The 22,624-nt window shown below is 31.1% G+C and overlaps 1 protein-coding gene across 2 annotated transcripts in view; it reads left to right on the forward strand.

The window, feature by feature from the left end:
- LOC145304740 (excitatory amino acid transporter 3-like) overlaps nt 1-21,682 on the forward strand; it is a 39,512-nt gene extending 17,830 nt beyond the window's left edge. Inside the window, exons 7-20 of one of the 2 annotated variants that reach the window (XM_080146706.1) lie at nt 908-983; nt 1,536-1,626; nt 9,579-9,645; nt 9,882-9,915; nt 10,353-10,427; nt 10,843-10,933; nt 11,808-11,841; nt 14,724-14,846; nt 15,278-15,389; nt 17,369-17,428; nt 18,244-18,338; nt 19,418-19,514; nt 20,693-20,733; nt 21,510-21,682. In XM_080146706.1, the coding sequence (XP_080002832.1) occupies nt 908-983; nt 1,536-1,626; nt 9,579-9,645; nt 9,882-9,915; nt 10,353-10,427; nt 10,843-10,933; nt 11,808-11,841; nt 14,724-14,846; nt 15,278-15,389; nt 17,369-17,428; nt 18,244-18,338; nt 19,418-19,514; nt 20,693-20,733; nt 21,510-21,552 (1,039 nt within the window). In that variant the 3' untranslated portion in view covers nt 21,553-21,682. Of the gene's footprint in view, nt 1-907; nt 984-1,535; nt 1,627-9,578; nt 9,646-9,881; nt 9,916-10,352; nt 10,428-10,842; nt 10,968-11,807; nt 11,842-14,723; nt 14,847-15,277; nt 15,390-17,368; nt 17,429-18,243; nt 18,339-19,417; nt 19,515-20,692; nt 20,734-21,509 lie in introns of both variants that reach the window. The other variant, XM_080146705.1, reaches the window with a different exon arrangement.
- The last annotated feature ends 942 nt before the right edge of the window (nt 21,683-22,624 follow it).

Consider the following 22,624-nt stretch of genomic DNA (forward strand, 5'->3'; position numbering starts at 1 on the left):
CTTTATAGTAGCTTCCAATAGGTCCTGGAATTTTTTTTTTGGGGGGGGGAGATGCCTCCAATATTCCTCCAAATATCCCCCAAGCCCTACTCTATAATTATAGTTATAATTTGACTCAATAGGCGTCTCTTTGTTTTCAGAAATTGTTTTCCTCCCAATATCCCTCAAGCCCTACTCTATAATTATAGTTATAATTTCACTCACTAGGCGTCTCTCTTTGTTTCAGAAACTGTTTTCCTCCAAATATTCCACAAGCCCTACTCTATAATTATAGTTATAATTTCACTCACTAGGCGTTTTTTTCTTTCAGAAATTGTTTTCCTCCAAATATCACCCAAACCCTACTCTATAATTATATTTATAATTTGACTCAATAGTTACAAGGCATCTATATGTTTCTGAAATTGTTTTCCTCCCAATATCCCTCAAGCCCTACTCTATAATTATAGTTATAATTTCACTCAATAGGCGTCTCTTTGTTTTCAGAAACTGTTTTCCTCCAAATATCCCTCAAGCCCTACTCTTTAATTATAGTTAAAATTTCACTCAATTGGCGTCTTTTTCTTTCAGAAATTGTTTTCCTCCCAATATCCCTCAAGCCCTACTCTATAATTATAGTTATAATTTCACTCACTAGGCGTCTCTTTGTTTCAGAAACTGTTTTCCTCCAAATATCCCTCAAGCTCTACTCTATAATTATAGTTATAATTTCACTCACTAGGCGTCATTTTGTTTCAGAAACTGTTTTCCTCCCAATATCCCACAAGCCCTACTCTATAATTTTAGTTATAATTTTACTCACTGGGCGACTCTTTGTTTCAGAAATTGTTTTCCTCCAAATATCCCCCAAGCCCTACTCTATAATTATAGTTATAATTTCACTCACTAGGTGTCTCTTTGTTTTCAGAAACTGTTTTCCTCCAAATATCCCACAAGCCCTACTCCAACAGTATCAGACTCAGATAGTTTATCCAACTATGGAGGTGATATAATCTTTAAACAAATTGACATTTTTTATTTATACTTTTCTTATTTTAATTCTAGTGGAATTTAGCAAAAAAATAATTTATTTCTTTTAGAGCAAAGCTTTTCTATAATTAAGGTCGTAACGGTTAGCTCTTTTTATTAATTAATACATGTTAGAATTGTCCTATTGATTTCAAACTTTGCATTATGATTTCTTGGATTTACAAGAAGGTCTGTATGACCATTTCCAACACGATGATTTTTAACTTTTATGAGATATTATTTATCCTATTTATCTGATTTTCGGAATACTGATTCCTAGGACAAAAAAAGTACAATGGTGTAAGCGAAGCATCTCTATAATTAAGTTCTTAAACAGTATCTAGTATTTAGCAGTTTTGCAACAATTTTACTTACAATTTTGTTTTCCTAAACAAATTTATATTCTGCTTATTCAGTTCTGACACTCTACAAGTATTAATGTTCATTTTTCCTACAGTTTTAAAGCGTCGCGTTTATTAAAGTCGTTACCCTTGTTTTGCAATTATAGATCTATAAATTACTAATAGCCAGAGAAGTTTGGGGACCCAGATCCAATGGACAAGAACACATGGAAAGTTAAGAGTAACTGGACAGATTCTACTAATATTCTTGGTCTAGGTAATATCCTATTATATATTATATCTAATGAATAAGAATACATGGAAAGTTAAGAGTAACTGGACAGATTCTACTAATATTCTTGGACTAGGTAATATCCTATTATATATTATATCTAATGGATAAGAATACATGGAAAGTTAAGAGTAACTGGACAGATTCTACTAATATTCTTAGACTAGGTAATATCCTATTATATATTATATCTAATGGATAAGAATACATGGAAAGTTAAGAGTAACTGGACAGATTCTACTAATATTCTTGGACTAGGTAATATCCTATTATATATTATATCTAATGGATAAGAATACATGGAAAGTTAAGAGTAACTGGACAGATTCTACTAATATTCTTGGACTAGGTAATATCCTATTATATATTATATCTAATGGATAAGAATACATGGAAAGTTAAGAGTATCTGGGCAGATTCTACTAATATTCTTGGTCTAGGTAATATCCTATTATATATTATATCTAATATGGATAAGAACATAAAGTTAAGAGTAACTGGACAGATTCTACTAATATTCTTGGACTAGGTAATATCCTATTATATATTATATCTAATGGATAAGAATACATGGAAAGTTAAGAGTAACTGGACAGATTCTACTAATATTCTTGGACTAGGTAATATCCTATTATATATTATATCTAATGGATAAGAATACATGGAAAGTTAAGAGTAACTGGACAGATTCTACTAATATTCTTGGACTAGGTAATATCCTATTATATATTATATCCAATGAATAAGAATACATGGAAAGTTAAGAGTAACTGGACAGATTCTACTAATATTCTTAGACTAGGTAATATCCTATTATATATTATATCTAATATGGATAAGAATACATGGAAAGTTAAGAGTAACTGGACAGATTCTACTAATATTCTTAGACTAGGTAATATCCTATTATATATTATATCTAATGGATAAGAATACATGGAAAGTTAAGAGTAACTGGACAGATTCTACTAATATTCTTGGACTAGGTAATATCCTATTATATATTATATCTAATGGATAAGAATACATGGAAAGTTAAGAGTAACTGGACAGATTCTACTAATATTCTTGGACTAGGTAATATCCTATTATATATTATATCCAATGGATAAGAACACAAAGTTAAGAGTAACTGGACAGATTCTACTAATATTCTTGGACTAGGTAATATCCTATTATATATTATATCTAATGGATAAGAATACATGGAAAGTTAAGAGTAACTGGACAGATTCTACTAATATTCTTGGACTAGGTAATATCCTATTATATATTATATCTAATGGATAAGAATACATGGAAAGTTAAGAGTAACTGGATAGATTCTACTAATATTCTTGGACTAGGTAATATCCTATTATATATTATATCTAATATGGATAAGAATACATGGAAAGTTAAGAGTAACTGGACAGATTCTACTAATATTCTTGGACTAGGTAATATCCTATTATATATTATATCCAATGGATAAGAACACAAAGTTAAGAGTAACTGGACAGATTCTACTAATATTCTTGGACTAGGTAATATCCTATTATATATTATATCTAATGGATAAGAATACATGGAAAGTTAAGAGTAACTGGACAGATTCTACTAATATTCTTGGACTAGGTAATATCCTATTATATATTATATCTAATATGGATAAGAATACATGGAAAGTTAAGAGTAACTGGACAGATTCTACTAATATTCTTGGTCTAGGTAATATCCTATTATATATTATATCCAATGGATAAGAATACATGGAAAGTTAAGAGTAACTGGACAGATTCAACTAATATTCTTGGTCTAGGTAATATCCTATTATATATTATATCTAATATGGATAAGAACATAAAGTTAAGAGTAACTGGACAGATTCTACTAATATTCTTGGACTAGGTAATATCCTATTATATATTATATCTAATGGATAAGAACACATGGAAAGTTAAGAGTAACTGGACAGATTCTACTAATATTCTTGGACTAGGTAATATCCTATTATATATTATATCTAATATGGATAAGAATACATGGAAAGTTAAGAGTAACTGGACAGATTCTACTAATATTCTTGGTCTAGGTAATATCCTATTATATATTATATCTAATGGATAAGAATACATGGAAAGTTAAGAGTAACTGGACAGATTCTACTAATATTCTTGGTCTAGGTAATATCCTATTATATATTATAACCAATGGATAAGAACACATGGAAAGTTAAGAGTAACTGGACAGATTCTACTAATATTCTTGGTCTAGGTAATATCCTATTATATATTATATCCAATGAATAAGAATACATGGAAAGTTAAGAGTAACTGGACAGATTCTACTAATATTCTTAGACTAGGTAATATCCTATTATATATTATATCTAATATGGATAAGAACACATGGAAAGTTAAGAGTAACTGGACAGATTCTACTAATATTCTTGGACTAGGTAATATCCTATTATATATTATATCCAATGGATAAGAACACAAAGTTAAGAGTAACTGGACAGATTCTACTAATATTCTTGGACTAGGTAATATCCTATTATATATTATATCTAATATGGATAAGAACACATGGAAAGTTAAGAGTAACTGGACAGATTCTACTAATATTCTTGGACTAGGTAATATCCTATTATATATTATATCCAATGGATAAGAACACAAAGTTAAGAGTAACTGGACAGATTCTACTAATATTCTTGGACTAGGTAATATCCTATTATATATTATATCCAATGGATAAGAACACAAAGTTAAGAGTAACTGGACAGATTCTACTAATATTCTTGGACTAGGTAATATCCTATTATATATTATATCTAATGGATAAGAATACATGGAAAGTTAAGAGTAACTGGACAGATTCTACTAATATTCTTGGACTAGGTAATATCCTATTATATATTATATCTAATATGGATAAGAATACATGGAAAGTTAAGAGTAACTGGACAGATTCTACTAATATTCTTGGACTAGGTAATATCCTATTATATATTATATCCAATGGATAAGAACACAAAGTTAAGAGTAACTGGACAGATTCTACTAATATTCTTGGACTAGGTAATATCCTATTATATATTATATCTAATGGATAAGAATACATGGAAAGTTAAGAGTAACTGGACAGATTCTACTAATATTCTTGGACTAGGTAATATCCTATTATATATTATATCTAATATGGATAAGAATACATGGAAAGTTAAGAGTAACTGGACAGATTCTACTAATATTCTTGGACTAGGTAATATCCTATTATATATTATATCTAATGGATAAGAATACATGGAAAGTTAAGAGTAACTGGACAGATTCTACTAATATTCTTGGACTAGGTAATATCCTATTATATATTATATCTAATGGATAAGAATACATGGAAAATTAAGAGTAACTGGACAGATTCTACTAATATTCTTGGACTAGGTAATATCCTATTATATATTATATCTAATATGGATAAGAATACATGGAAAGTTAAGAGTAACTGGACAGATTCTACTAATATTCTTGGACTAGGTAATATCCTATTATATATTATATCTAATGGATAAGAATACATGGAAAGTTAAGAGTAACTGGACAGATTCTACTAATATTCTTGGACTAGGTAATATCCTATTATATATTATATCTAATGGATAAGAATACATGGAAAGTTAAGAGTAACTGGACAGATTCTACTAATATTCTTGGACTAGGTAATATCCTATTATATATTATATCTAATATGGATAAGAATACATGGAAAGTTAAGAGTAACTGGACAGATTCTACTAATATTCTTGGTCTAGGTAATATCCTATTATATATTATATCCAATGGATAAGAATACATGGAAAGTTAAGAGTAACTGGACAGATTCAACTAATATTCTTGGTCTAGGTAATATCCTATTATATATTATATCTAATATGGATAAGAACATAAAGTTAAGAGTAACTGGACAGATTCTACTAATATTCTTGGACTAGGTAATATCCTATTATATATTATATCTAATGGATAAGAACACATGGAAAGTTAAGAGTAACTGGACAGATTCTACTAATATTCTTGGACTAGGTAATATCCTATTATATATTATATCTAATATGGATAAGAATACATGGAAAGTTAAGAGTAACTGGACAGATTCTACTAATATTCTTGGTCTAGGTAATATCCTATTATATATTATATCTAATGGATAAGAATACATGGAAAGTTAAGAGTAACTGGACAGATTCTACTAATATTCTTGGTCTAGGTAATATCCTATTATATATTATAACCAATGGATAAGAACACATGGAAAGTTAAGAGTAACTGGACAGATTCTACTAATATTCTTGGTCTAGGTAATATCCTATTATATATTATATCCAATGAATAAGAATACATGGAAAGTTAAGAGTAACTGGACAGATTCTACTAATATTCTTAGACTAGGTAATATCCTATTATATATTATATCTAATATGGATAAGAACACATGGAAAGTTAAGAGTAACTGGACAGATTCTACTAATATTCTTGGACTAGGTAATATCCTATTATATATTATATCCAATGGATAAGAACACAAAGTTAAGAGTAACTGGACAGATTCTACTAATATTCTTGGACTAGGTAATATCCTATTATATATTATATCTAATATGGATAAGAACACATGGAAAGTTAAGAGTAACTGGACAGATTCTACTAATATTCTTGGACTAGGTAATATCCTATTATATATTATATCCAATGGATAAGAACACAAAGTTAAGAGTAACTGGACAGATTCTACTAATATTCTTGGACTAGGTAATATCCTATTATATATTATATCCAATGGATAAGAACACAAAGTTAAGAGTAACTGGACAGATTCTACTAATATTCTTGGACTAGGTAATATCCTATTATATATTATATCTAATGGATAAGAATACATGGAAAGTTAAGAGTAACTGGACAGATTCTACTAATATTCTTGGACTAGGTAATATCCTATTATATATTATATCTAATATGGATAAGAATACATGGAAAGTTAAGAGTAACTGGACAGATTCTACTAATATTCTTGGACTAGGTAATATCCTATTATATATTATATCCAATGGATAAGAACACAAAGTTAAGAGTAACTGGACAGATTCTACTAATATTCTTGGACTAGGTAATATCCTATTATATATTATATCTAATGGATAAGAATACATGGAAAGTTAAGAGTAACTGGACAGATTCTACTAATATTCTTGGACTAGGTAATATCCTATTATATATTATATCTAATATGGATAAGAATACATGGAAAGTTAAGAGTAACTGGACAGATTCTACTAATATTCTTGGACTAGGTAATATCCTATTATATATTATATCTAATGGATAAGAATACATGGAAAGTTAAGAGTAACTGGACAGATTCTACTAATATTCTTGGACTAGGTAATATCCTATTATATATTATATCTAATGGATAAGAATACATGGAAAGTTAAGAGTAACTGGACAGATTCTACTAATATTCTTGGACTAGGTAATATCCTATTATATATTATATCTAATATGGATAAGAATACATGGAAAGTTAAGAGTAACTGGACAGATTCTACTAATATTCTTGGTCTAGGTAATATCCTATTATATATTATATCCAATGGATAAGAATACATGGAAAGTTAAGAGTAACTGGACAGATTCAACTAATATTCTTGGTCTAGGTAATATCCTATTATATATTATATCTAATATGGATAAGAACATAAAGTTAAGAGTAACTGGACAGATTCTACTAATATTCTTGGACTAGGTAATATCCTATTATATATTATATCTAATGGATAAGAACACATGGAAAGTTAAGAGTAACTGGACAGATTCTACTAATATTCTTAGACTAGGTAATATCCTATTATATATTATATCTAATATGGATAAGAACATAAAGTTAAGAGTAACTGGACAGATTCTACTAATATTCTTGGACTAGGTAATATCCTATTATATATTATATCTAATGGATAAGAACACATGGAAAGTTAAGAGTAACTGGACAGATTCTACTAATATTCTTAGACTAGGTAATATCCTATTATGTATTATATCTAATGGATAAGAATACATGGAAAGTTAAGAGTAACTGGACAGATTCTACTAATATTCTTGGACTAGGTAATATCCTATTATATATTATATCCAATATGGATAAGAATACATGGAAAGTTAAGAGTAACTGGACAGATTCTACTAATATTCTTGGACTAGGTAATATCCTATTATATATTATATCCAATGGATAAGAATACATGGAAGGTTAAGAGTAACTGGACAGATTCTACTAATATTCTTAGACTAGGTAATATCCTATTATATATTATATCTAATGGATAAGAATACATGGAAAGTTAAGAGTAACTGGACAGATTCTACTAATATTCTTGGTCTAGGTAATATCCTATTATATATTATAACCAATGGATAAGAACACATGGAAAGTTAAGAGTAACTGGACAGATTCTACTAATATTCTTGGTCTAGGTAATATCCTATTATATATTATATCCAATGAATAAGAATACATGGAAAGTTAAGAGTAACTGGACAGATTCTACTAATATTCTTAGACTAGGTAATATCCTATTATATATTATATCTAATATGGATAAGAACACATGGAAAGTTAAGAGTAACTGGACAGATTCTACTAATATTCTTGGACTAGGTAATATCCTATTATATATTATATCCAATGGATAAGAACACAAAGTTAAGAGTAACTGGACAGATTCTACTAATATTCTTGGACTAGGTAATATCCTATTATATATTATATCTAATATGGATAAGAACACATGGAAAGTTAAGAGTAACTGGACAGATTCTACTAATATTCTTGGACTAGGTAATATCCTATTATATATTATATCCAATGGATAAGAACACAAAGTTAAGAGTAACTGGACAGATTCTACTAATATTCTTGGACTAGGTAATATCCTATTATATATTATATCCAATGGATAAGAACACAAAGTTAAGAGTAACTGGACAGATTCTACTAATATTCTTGGACTAGGTAATATCCTATTATATATTATATCCAATGAATAAGAATACATGGAAAGTTAAGAGTAACTGGACAGATTCTACTAATATTCTTGGACTAGGTAATATCCTATTATATATTATATCTAATGGATAAGAATACATGGAAAGTTAAGAGTAACTGGACAGATTCTACTAATATTCTTGGACTAGGTAATATCCTATTATATATTATATCTAATGGATAAGAATACATGGAAAGTTAAGAGTAACTGGACAGATTCTACTAATATTCTTGGACTAGGTAATATCCTATTATATATTATATCTAATATGGATAAGAATACATGGAAAGTTAAGAGTAACTGGACAGATTCTACTAATATTCTTGGACTAGGTAATATCCTATTATATATTATATCTAATGGATAAGAATATAAAGTTAAGAGTAACTGGACAGTTTCTACTAATATTCTTGGTCTAGGTATACATTTCATATCCCTAAAAATAGATCAAAACCTGCCAATTATATAAAATTCTAACCCTCATACACTCTAACCTTTTTCTATCTTTTAGATTGTATTTAGTTTTCTTTATTTATCACAAGCGTTCAGGCCCCTAGAGGCCTTGAGGGGCACTTGGGGATGGTGATTAGGGAAGTTGAATTCGGGCACTCAATTTTTATTTTATTTTATTTTTTAACGTAAAAAAACATTTTGTTGGGACAATTTTTGGAGGTAATTTTATTCTATGGTCGATTTCTTGGAAGGATGGTGTTTCCCTCCCCAAAAATAGAGGGAGGTATTTTATCCAGGGACTGTGTCGGTCCAGCGGTTAGTGAGAGCTTAAGGTACAGACAGGCACATCCTGAAATCCTGTTACTTTTATGTAAAAATTTATTTTGTTTAGTTGTGTTCTCAATCGCTACCGGAATCGCCATTGCCCTATCTGGTGAAGACGGAATACCCCTACTTAGGTAATTTATATTTTTTTTGTGTGATGTAGCTACTCTATAATTTTGATATGTTGGTTTTTATTGCATAACAAATAACAAACATTTTGGAACCACCTAAATATTTGTCATGCTATTTTAAAGAAATAAAACACATTTAAAAGCAAACATCACAAAAGTAAGACTTTCAAGTACGTGGAAGGAAATTTCAAAATATTAAATTAGCTTAATGAATATTTTATTTTTAATATTTTTTTAAGGTTTTTCCAGAGTGTCAGTATTGTCATGATGAAGGTTAGTTTTTTCAAAATTTTCTTTAAAATTAAATATTTTCTGCTCCTAAATTGTTATAAGGGTCATTTTATTGATTTTTTAGTTGTTTTAATTTTTTAGAATTGTAGAATTGATCTTCCTTCCAGTTAGCATAAATAGATACCAGCAAAATCTTAGCGGAGAAACAAAAAAAAACATTCTTTTTACCTTTCCCATTTAGGATTAAAATCGTTTTAATTTACGAATAAGGTATAACCAACAAGCGAAATACATCTGAAATATTATTTTTTTTTGGGGGGGGGGAGATCCCCATTACAACTAAGCGTTGTCCCCTAAAATGCTCAAAATCATGACACTTTTACGAGTTTTTTTCGAATTAATTAAATTGTGGCTACCCCCAGTTGCTAACATATCAATTTATATTCATTTTTAAAAATTAAACATTGTTTTATTTTTAGGTAACTAATTGGATCATCCACCTGGCCCCTATTGGTGTACTGTTTCTTATTGCTGGACAAATGGCTGAAATGGATGTAAGTAAAACCTGACTTACTATGGCAGTTTCTCCTCAAATTCCCTATTTAAAATAATTTGAAAATAAGAGGGGTAGAAGTTGCTACTATTTTTTCGTTAATTTGTTTATTACCCTGGATCGGGTAAGTTTAGGTTATAGTGAGTACAAGGTAATCCCGCAGGGTTAAGGCAATTGTTTACAAGTATGATAAAATTGACAAAAAAAAACCAAACAGAAAGGACGGACAAAGTAGGTTATCGAGTAGAATGGACTAGAAAAAGAAATGGGAATATTCACAAAAAAAAATCTTTTCTTATAACAGCTAAGAAAATCACATTCTTCTTATAGAATCTCATTATCACAGCAGCCGAGAAAATTACTAATGTTCTACGATTGGACAAGCATTTTAAATTACTAAAACCTATTCTTTTTAGGATATCTCCAAGGAGTTTGAAAAGCTTGGTTGGTATTTCGGTACAGTTCTGCTTGGGTTGGGCATACATGGCCTTATTGTTCTACCCCTGCTCTATACTATTGTCACCAGAACTCTTCCATTTAGGCGAGTGTTAGATAGATAAATAGATAGATAGATAGATAGATAGATAGATAGATAGATAGATAGATAGATAGATAGATAGATAGATAGATAGATAGATAGATAGATAGATAGATAGATAGATAGATAGATAGATAGATAGATAGATAGATAGATAGATAGATAGATAGATAGATAGATAGATAGATAGATAGATAGATAGATAGATAGATAGATAGATAGATAGATAGATAGATAGATAGATAGATAGATAGATAGATAGATAGATAGATAGATAGATAGATAGATAGATAGATAGATAGATAGATAGATAGATAGATAGATAGATAGATAGATAGATAGATAGATAGATAGATAGATAGATAGATAGATAGATAGATAGATAGATAGATAGATAGATAGATAGATAGATAGATAGATAGATAGATAGATAGATAGATAGATAGATAGATAGATAGATAGATAGATAGATAGATAGATAGATAGATAGATAGATAGATAGATAGATAGATAGATAGATAGATAGATAGATAGATAGATAGATAGATAGATAGATAGATAGATAGATAGATAGATAGATAGATAGATAGATAGATAGATAGATAGATAGATAGATAGATAGATAGATAGATAGATAGATAGATAGATAGATAGATAGATAGATAGATAGATAGATAGATAGATAGATAGATAGATAGATAGATAGATAGATAGATAGATAGATAGATAGATAGATAGATAGATAGATAGATAGATAGATAGATAGATAGATAGATAGATAGATAGATAGATAGATAGATAGATAGATAGAAAGAAAGATCTGCTTGGGTTGGGCATACATGGTCTATACTATTGTCACAAGAACTCTTCCATTTAGGTAAGGGTAAGATAGATAGATAGATAGATAGATAGATAGATAGATAGATAGATAGATAGATAGAAAGATAGATAGATAGTTCTGCTTGGGTTAGGTATATAAAGTGTGTTACTTTTTTATATGTTTCAACAATATTTGGCCACAACTCAGTCAAAAATGCTTACAAAATAGACCTTTTTCGACCTAAGATGCTCAAATACTTCCTTTACAAGCCCCATTAATCAGTTTTGAGATATCTCCATATTTCAAGGAAAATTTACAAAAAAGGCAAATTTAGGTGTTACCTTTTTATATGCTCAGATACCATAAAATCAATAAAAAAATACTTATTTTTACTTTTCTCTCATTTTTAAAGTTTGATTTTGTTAAAGTAAATATTCTTGAAGGGATTTATGCATTGATTTTACAGAAACATAATATTTGGTGGAAATAAATGATCTTCAAAAGAATTTTTTTTTGAAAAATAAGAAATTCAACCCCCATTGCCGTAGAGGACAGCTGTTGACCTCTAGTGTTCATGGTTTTGTCAAGTACATGTTAAAGAAAAAAAATAGCCAAAAAAGTACATAAAAAAGTATCTTAATGTGTTAGAAAATTAAATTGTTTATCTTCAAATTTGGGGATGCTGACCTTAAAGATGCTCTTACTGGTGGTGATGGTGACCCGGAAGGCATTGAAGTACATGAGCATTATGGCAACACAACTATTGATCTATGTTCTGATTTTTAAATTCCTAGCAGCCTCCAATGAAAAAATATAACAAGAACTTTTCAAAATCACGGTATTTACCTTATGAATTTGAGAATAAAAAAATCATTTAGGGATTTCTCTTGATTGGAGGCTGCTAGGAATATAAAAATCAAAACATAGATCAATAGTTGTGTTGCCATAATGCTCATGTACTTCAATGCCTTCCGGGTCACCATCACCACCAGTAAGAGCATCTTTAAGGTCAGCATCCCCAAATTTGAAGTTAAACAATTTAATTTTCTAACACATTAAAATACTTTTTTATGTACTTTTTTGGCTAAATTTTTTCTTTAACATGTATTTGAAGAAACCATGAACACTAGAGGTCAACAGCTGTCCTCTAGGGCGATGGAGGAAAAATTTCTTATTTTCCAAAAAGAATACTTTTGGATACAATTTATTTCCACCCAATATTATGTTTCTGTATAAATCAATGCATAAATCCCTTCCAGAATATTTACTTTAACAGAAGCAAACTTTAAAAACGAGAGAAAAGTATAAATAAGTATTTTTTTATTGATTTTTGGTATCTGAGCATATAAAAAGGTAACACCCAAATTTGCCTTTTTTGTCAATTTTCCTTGAAATATAGAGATATCTCAAAACTGATTGATGGGGCTTGTAAAGGAACTATTTGAGTACTTTAGGTCGAAAAAGGTATGTTTTGTAAGCATTTTTGACTGAGTTGTGGCAAAATAATGATGAAACATATAAAAAAGTAACACACTTTATATCTATATCTATCCAGCTATATATCTATATTCTATCTAATTTAGATTCTTGTTGAACATGGGTAACGCCTACATGACTGCCTTTGGCACAGCCTCTAGCAGTGCCACTTTCTCAGTCTATCTATCTATCTATTTTAGATTCTTGTTGAACATGGGTAACGCCTACATGACTGCCTTTGGCACAGCCTCTAGCAGTGATACCCTACCAGTCTATCTATCTATTTATCCATCTATCTATCTCTCTATCTATCTATCTATTTTAGATTCTTGTTGAACATGGGTAACGCGTACATGACTGCCTTTGGCACAGCCTCTAACAGTGCCACTCTACTAGTCTATCTATCCATCTATCTATCTATTTTAGATAAGGGTGCGCCGTAGCTCTGTGGTACCGCACTGAGTTACGGTGATGAGAATTCGAGTTCAAACCCATGCATGTTGCAATCACAACATGTTGTCTCGAATTCTCTAATGTGTATTCACGCAACCTCCCCCAGTTGCGTTAGTAGGGAGATTGTTAGGTAGTTTGGATGCCTAATAATCAAGTGTATAATACCATTACTTCCCTTAATCCCAGGCTCCTCTGAGGAGAGTGTCATTCATTACGGTGACTTAATCTGGGACACCTGCCATACTCAAAACTGGCGAGGGTTAGGTAATAACGAGGAGCTCTCATGAGACAGCGTGTCAAGTCATACTTGAACATGGAGCTTAAGCTGGCCCTGGTGGTTATACAAAAGTGTCTCAACATACTCCAGGAGTCTTAGGTCCAAACCCTAAGAAACTATGGCTAATCAAACAAACAATCTATTTTAGATCCTTGTTGAACATGGGTAACGCATACATGACTGCTTTTGGCACAGCCTCTAGCAGCGCCACTCTACCAGTCTATCTATCCATCTATCTATCTATTTTAGATTCTTGTTGAACATGGGTAACGCGTACATGACTGCTTTTGGCACAGCCTGTAGCAGTGCAACTTTACCAGTCTATCTATCTATATATCTATCTATCTATCTATATATCTATCTATCTATCTATCTATTTTAGATTCTTGTTGAACATGGGTAATGCCTACATGACGGCCTTTGGCACAGCCTCTAGCAGCGCCACTTTACCTGTAACTATCTATCTATCTATTTATCCATCTATCTATTTATTTTAGATTGTTGTTGAACATGGGTAACGCATACATGACTGCCTTTGGCACAGCCTCTAGCAGTGCAACTTTACCAGTCTATCTATCTATTTATCCATCTATCTATCTCTCTTTCTATCTATATATATCTAACTATTTTAGATTCTTGTTGAACATGGGTAATGCCTACATGACTGCTTTTGGCAAAGCCTCTAGCAGTGCCACTCTACCAGTCTATCTATCTATTTATCCATCTATTATAGATTCTTGTTGAACATGGGTAACGCCTACATGACTGCCTTTGGCACAGCCTCTAGCAGTGCCACTTTACCAGTCACTATTGAGAGTCTAGAGGAAAAGAACGGTGTGGATTCTAGAATAAGCAGGTACAAATCACTTTATTCAATATTTAATATAAATTTATATTATGGCCCTGAATCCGATTAATTTCCTTGTGATTAAAACCGTTTTGAGGTTTTCAGTGCCTCTTTTTCCCTCTACCTTAATTCTCTCATCATAAAGATAAATGGTGCTTTCCTTCACAGTACCAATCGATCATTAAGCTCCCTCCTTTTTATTTTTAAATAAGCTGAATATATAAGTTATAGTTATTTTTCTTATACCTAACCACATCGCAAGGTCCTAAACAGGTAGGTCTTATCTCTACGCTGCCTTAGCCTTACGAGGCTTCCTGGTAACCAAATAACCTATCCTTACCTGATAAATAATAATAAACAAATTAACAAAAAACTACCACTCTCTTCATTTTTATATCAAAATAAGGAGGGGAGTTCTGTGATTGACATTTTTTTTTTAGATTTGTGCTGCCGATAGGAGCCACCATAAACATGGACGGCACGGCATTGTATGAGGCTGTAGCAGCTATTTTCATTGCTCAAATGAGCGGCATCACTCCTAGTATTGGGCAGGTGCGTAGCTATTTTCATTGCTCATAATGAGCGGTATCACTCCCACAATTGGACAGGTACGTAGCTATTTTAATTGCTCAAATGAACGGTATTACTCCTACTAACTGGAAAATGCAGGTGTGCGTGGCATTGCACTATCTTGGTTTAAAAGTTTTTTTTCAAACCGTACACAAAAAGTAAAAATTGGGGATGAATTTTCTGAAAATACTTGTAATATAGATATTTCTACTTTTCAGGGAAGTGTATTAGGGGTATTAATGTTTATTATATTTGTTAATGATGTACACAATTGTACAGATGCATTTGCAGATTTGTTTGCAGATGATATTTCTACCATCACTGCAGCAAAAAATTTAAAGGATCTTATGATTAAATCAAACAAAGACTTAGATAATCTCTCTAATTGGTATAAAGCAAATAAGCTTTCTATACACCCTAACAAATCTTATTTTATGATCTTTAGTTCAAACAGAAATATTCTTTCTGATCTTCCTGTTCATGATAGCAATATTTATCTACCTTTGTTTATAAATAATAATGCACCAGGAGAATCTAACATAACTAAAATTTCTCGTGTACAAATGGTACCTAATAAAGATACTAAATCAATTAGAATGTTGGGTGTCTATCTTGATAGCAACTTGAATTTATCAGAACATTGTAAACATATTCATGGAAAAATTTCTAGATCCTTGTATAGTCTTAATTTAGTTAAAAACATTTTGAACAAAGATTGCATGAAATTAGTTTTTAATGCTCACGTCCAATCACACCTTGAATATTGCTGTAATATTCTAGGTATGGCACCTGAAAAATATTTAAAACCATTAAAAATTGTTCAAAAAAAAGCCATACGCATTTTTAGTGGAGCTTCATACAATGAACACACTCCACCCTTGTTTAAAGAAAATAAAATTCTTCCTCTAGCTGAACTTATCAATTATAATATATTCAAATTTATGCTTGATTTTAAATTAGAAAGACTCCCAATTTCTTTTTCTGGCACATGGATTCAAAACAGTCAACGTGGAACTTATGCTCTGCGCAATGCAGATGATTTCTACATCCCCAATGTTCGATGCATTTCATTTTTTAAACACCCTTTGTTTAATTTTCCTCGTGTTTATAACGAGTTACCTAATGATTTTAAAAATCTTGAAACTAATAGAATTCTAAACTTGAAAAAAGTAAAGGATTACCTGTTAAATTCGATATAAATTTTTGTACTTTTGTTAAAGATAGAGAACACCATACTAAAAATTTTTTACCAACAAATATTAATATTAACATCATACGTGACTACTATAGTTTAATACTTCTATACCTGAACCAACCCACCTTGTCCTGCTTGGGCCACCACCGAGCCACCACTCCTGACAACAACATAACCATTTTACTATTAATATTAATTACTCTATTCCGGAACCAGCTTTACAGGCAAGCTTTCCTTGTAACAGTGGATAGCTTTCATGCCTTCTTGGAATCTGGATCACATGGATCACACCTTTTATGAACCCGACCATAATCATCATGATTTACAATATACAACAATAGTAATAATTAATAAAATATTTTATTTGTAAACATATTGTCAATTTGATCTCATGTAATAAATATTTTAGTTTTTTTTTTTAGTTTTTTTTTTACTATTGGGCAGGTGCCTATATTTTCAGTGAGGTAGGGGGGCATTGGTAGGTCTCAAAAGTTTTTATTTAATTTTAACCATGTACTTTAGTTTTTGACAACTATCCATGGATATTAAAATAAAAAAAAATATGATATCAAAATAGTTTTGTTAGCCCCAGAGAGCCCTGACAAACAAAACTGATATCAATTTTATGCGTTTTATTTAAATTTTGTGGAAATTGTCTATAATTTGATGCTAAACATAATTTTTCAGTATGACTGAAACCTGGTTCTAATCCACCTGATATCAATCGGTTTCCAAGTTATACTGAAAATATCTATTTACATTTTAGGTGGCCGCTATTTCTATAACTGCTACAGCCGCCAGTATCGGAGCCGCTGGTATTCCACAGGTAATTGTCGGGGATGGAGGGGACATTGGACTGTAAAATGCAGTGGTACCCGAAAGTTCAATCACCAAAATATCCTAATTTGTGGGTTAACAACTTTGGGGACTATGTGAATTTTTATTGGTTGGTTTATTAAGCTGAGTGTTCAAACTTTCAACCTCTAATTTAAAGCTAGAGAAGGGGTGATTTTGTGTATCATCAATGGGGATGTAGATTATTTAACAACCATAGTCTTATCCCTTTAGATCCCTGATAAATTGCACTTTACCAAAAGTTCATTAACCACAATATCTTAATTGTTGGGTGTCGTAGCTGAGTGGTAACGCACTGAGTTACAGTGATGAGAGTTCGAGTTCAAGTCCCCATGTGGCAACTCGAATTTCTCAGTCGCAATTCATTCATGCAACTTCCCCTTGGTTGTTTAAGAAGGATGATAATTGGGTAGTTCGGATACTCAACAGTCAAGTACATTATATTAGTACAACCCTTACCCAAGCTCCTCTGTGGAGAGCGTCATTCATTATGGTGACTTAATTTGGGACACCTGCCATACTCGGCGAGGGTGAGGTAATAAAGAGTAGGTCCCTTGAGACAGCGGGTTAAGTACTTGTGCTTGAGCGTGGACCTTGAGCTGGCCCTTGTGCTAGCATACAAAAGTGTCTCGTCCCACTCCATGACTACTTAGGTCCAAACACTAAGAAACTATGGCTACATACACACCATTGTTAGGTTAAAACTTTGATTACTTTTATTGAATTTTGAATGATATATGTCAAACTAGTGGTGCGCAAACTTTTCAACCACTACTATATATCTAGGCTGGACTAGTAACTATGGTAATGGTACTGGATACTGTGGGTCTGCCATCAGAATCTATTTCCATTATCTTATCCCTGGATTGGCTTCTGGACAGGTAACCATTCTACATAATTAATCCATCCATAATTAATATTATTTTTTTTATGAGAACTTTTTTGAAAGCAATTTCACCCCACTTATAGTTATCAGAATTTATTGATTAATGGCTTATTTTCTTCGTTTTTTAATGCAATTAATAGAACATTAAAAAATTATTTCAGTTTTTATAATTAAAAAGAGCCGTAAAATCTAAAATTCAAAACTTAGGTGACAACATCTAAAAATGGTTTTAGCGCATTTTCCTTATGCTCAAATCTTCTACCCTTTGCAAGAAAAAAATTGGATTTTCAGTAGTTGTCTTTGGGGGGCCAGTGCTCCCTTCCTGATTGTGATATGGACTTCAAACTTTGATATATTCTAGTACATGTCCCCAATAGTATCTGTAATAATTTTTAGCTCTATATCTCAACGTTTTGCAGCCATTCTTGCAAAAGGTAGAAGATTTGAAAATAAGAAAAATGCGCTAAAACCATTTTTAGATGTTGACACCTAAGTTTTGAATTTTACATTTTACTGTACTTTTTAAACAAAAACTGTAATATTTTTTTGTTGTTTTATTAATGGCATTAAAAAACGAAGAAAATAAGCCATTAATCATTAAATTCTGATAACTGTAAGTGGGGTAAAATTGCTGTCAAAAAAGTTCTCATAAAAAAAACACACTGTATCTAACCAAATTTAATATTTGCATACATTTCAGTAGTTTTTTCAGAATAGAATAGTATAGAGTATGCATAGGCCCGCATGGTTAGGGCCCCTTGCAAAGGTTAGGCATAGGATTTTTAAAAAGTACTTAACCCTCCCCCCCCCCCTCTTGTTTATTCCTAGTACCCAAAGTTTTATAATAACAATTTCTTATTCGCTGGCTTAAAAACTTTGGTGTCTTTTATTCAATTATGATTAGTTTGCTTATTAAGTTTTATTAAGTTCAAACGTTTCAACCATTATTTGCAATCTATAGAAGGGGTAGTTTTGTGAATCATCATTTGGGATGTACATCAATTTATAGGTTATTGTCTTATCCCTTTAGATCTCTGCACTAAAGGTCGCAATCATTCTTGTTTTATAATTCAGATTCCGTACAGCCATCAACGTGCTGGGTGACAGCATTGGGGCTGGCATTGTCAATCATCTCAGCCAGAAGGAACTGGAGCAGATGAATCAAAGACAGGTAGATAGATAGATAGATAGATAGATAGTTAGATAGGTAGATAGCATTGTGGCTGGCATTGTTAATCATCTCAGCCAGAAGGAGCTAGAGGAGAAGAATCAGAGACAGGTAGATATAAAGATAGATAGATAAATAGATAGATAGATAGAAAGATAGATAAATAGTATTGGGGATGGCATTGTCAATCATCTCAGCCAGAAGGAACTGGAGCAGATGAATCAGAGACAGGTAGATAGATAGATAGATAGATAGTTAGATAGGTAGATAGCATTGGGGCTGGCATTGTCAATCATCTCAGCCAGAAGGAACTGGAGCAGATGAATCAGAGACAGGTAGACAGAAAGATAGGAAGATAAATAGATAGATAGACAGGTAGATAGATAGATAGACAGGTAGATAGATAGATAATATCAGATCAATCATCTTAGCCAGAATGAGCTAGAGGCTATGAATCAGAGACAGGTACTTAGATAGACAAAGAGGCAGATAGATAGATAGATAGACAGACAGACAGACAGGTAGATAGATAGATAGGTATTATTAGGACAGACATTGTCCTTCATCTTAGCTAAAAGGAACTAGAGGCTATGAATTAGAGACAGGTGCATAGATAGATAGTTATTTATTTAGATAGATAGATAGATAGATAGATAGGTGGATTGATATATAGGTAGGTAGGTAAATAGATAGATAGAAAGAGATATCTAGCTAGGTGCCTAGTCTCTTGCATCTACATATATAATATTAATTCAAAATTTTGACAAGTTAAGAACAGCAAGCCAATTTTTTATCAAGTAAAGCAAAACATGCCAAAATTTAGATAGAGTAAGCCAACTTGATCCTTTTAAATCAGGGGCGTGCACAAAGTTTTGTCAGGGTGTGTACATATTTAGGAAAAAAGGGAGATGGAAGGCCTTTTACCCTCTGACACCCCTCTGCCAGCTTAATAAGAATCCTTATAAAGTACATAACTGGATCTCTCTTTGTCTTTTGAGTGTAAAGATCTTGCTAGACACTAGACGGATATGGTTCTCCTTAACAGTGTACATTCTCATAGGTCCTGGGAAGGTTTATAGCTATTTTGGGGGGGGGGGGGAACACCACCCTCCTGAGAGAAATTATTAAGGGCTTAGCCGCTAGTATTTGATACTTTACTAATTATTATTTTATTATTTCAGAACTCTGACCCAGAAAACTTGCATATGGATAATATCAAGATGTAAATGTTTTGTATTTATTCACTTGTTTCGTAGTCATTTGGCTGCTGGCTGGCTCATATTTAATCCGTTGTTGGGTTTCCTTTTTGACAGGCATACATACAGTAAATTCCGACGGACAAGGAATGGTTTTAACCCATATTTTCGCCTGTTATGACTATTACATTTATTTTAGGGAGGAAAGGGATATTGGACTGTAAATGATACTGGTATCCAAAGTTTTTAAATCGCGTTTTCTTATTCGTTGTCTCAAACACTTTGGGTACTTTTATTGAATTTTGATTGGTTGGTAATAGTGTACAGACTTTTCACCCAACAATTTTATTCTTTTGTGGGATTTATATCAATTTATCGTTCATTGTCTTATCCCTTAAAATCCCAGGGAAAAAAAGTTTTTGCTTCAGATAAACCTTCCTTGTCCCTGGTGAAACAACGGATTTTAATGACCTATTTGCACCCAAATCATTACGAACTAGTGAATAATCGTTATTTATCGCATCGTATTATAGACAACTTTTCGTGGATAGTAAAATTAAGAACCACAAGATTAATTCCAGTCTTAATGGTCCCGTTATGATCTTTATCTTAATATTCGTGGAAAGTTGTCTGTAATACGATACGATACATGATTTTTCAATATGGCTTATAACCGGTCCTAATCCAGCGGATATTCATCGGTTTCAAAGCTATACTGGAAATTATTTTATCTACGGCTAAAAACGGATTTAAATGAAACCGTTTCGCTATACTAGTCGTCAGATAAAATATTATTTTTCAGGGTTTTTTCTTGCAATAAATATAATGTCCTTAAGTCACAATAAATTGAAAATCAGGTTCCACGCTGTATCTAAATGCAATTAAGACGTTAAATTATATTATTCTGAAATATATCCCTGAAATTTTTATAGGAAATGGCTTATTTTCTTTTATAAATATATGACAAAATTATCTTATAGCATATTTTTTCCACAGTGCTCCTTCTAATTTTTCCGAAATTATTTAATTTTAACACCGTATTTGATTTGTATTTTTAACTCTTATATCCTACTTAAGGCGAAATTTTTAGTCAAAGTTGTCTTAAAAATGAAGAAAAGTGTATTTTGATGACTATTATATCAATGTGTCTTGATTGCATTTAGTGACGACGTTTTAAATTGTCAAAATCATTTTAATTAACAAATAAATGTGATTTGTTAAATGCTCATAAATATTTAGTTTTGTAAAGAAATTATATATTATGTGTATTTTAAAACTTTATTGAAATAAGGGCTCGGCAGCCATGCGCATAAAAGCCTCTTATTTAACCTTTTGTATGATTATTTTTTAAAACCAGTTTGCTTATGCGTTGCTGCTGAGCCCTGGTTATAACTATTATCAGTAATGGTATCATAAACAGATTTTTTTGTAATGAATTTTGTGTTTTTGTGCTTAAAACTATCCGTTTTCTTTTATTACTTAATAACTGAAAATAAGTACTTTTATAACCAATGCAAAAAAAATCTTCAGGAAAATATTGATTTGCAAATACTCAAAAATTTTCAATGTTTTATAGAACTTCTATAATGTATCATACAAAATCTATTATTAGACAAAAATTGTTTTAAAAAACGATGAATTTTATAATATTTTTAAATTTTTGTCTTCCCTTGCTGTAAATTATTTGTAATGTACTTATAATAATTTGATTATATGCATGCGTCATTTTATATGTATTATATTTTATACGACAATTAAATAAAAATTTTAAAGACAGTAATATTTATTCATCGCATCGTATTATAAACAGCTTTCCGCGAATATAAAAATGTACAATTGTAAGATTAAAACTAGTTTTGTTAGCCCCGAGATGCCAAAGGCAAAAAATTTAGGTGTTGGAGATTGACCTCCTTTTCG

Source organism: Acartia tonsa, chromosome 13 (genome assembly GCF_053477335.1).
Source record: "Acartia tonsa isolate MP-2025a chromosome 13, ASM5347733v1, whole genome shotgun sequence".
NCBI classification, from domain to species: domain Eukaryota; kingdom Metazoa; phylum Arthropoda; class Copepoda; order Calanoida; family Acartiidae; genus Acartia; species Acartia tonsa.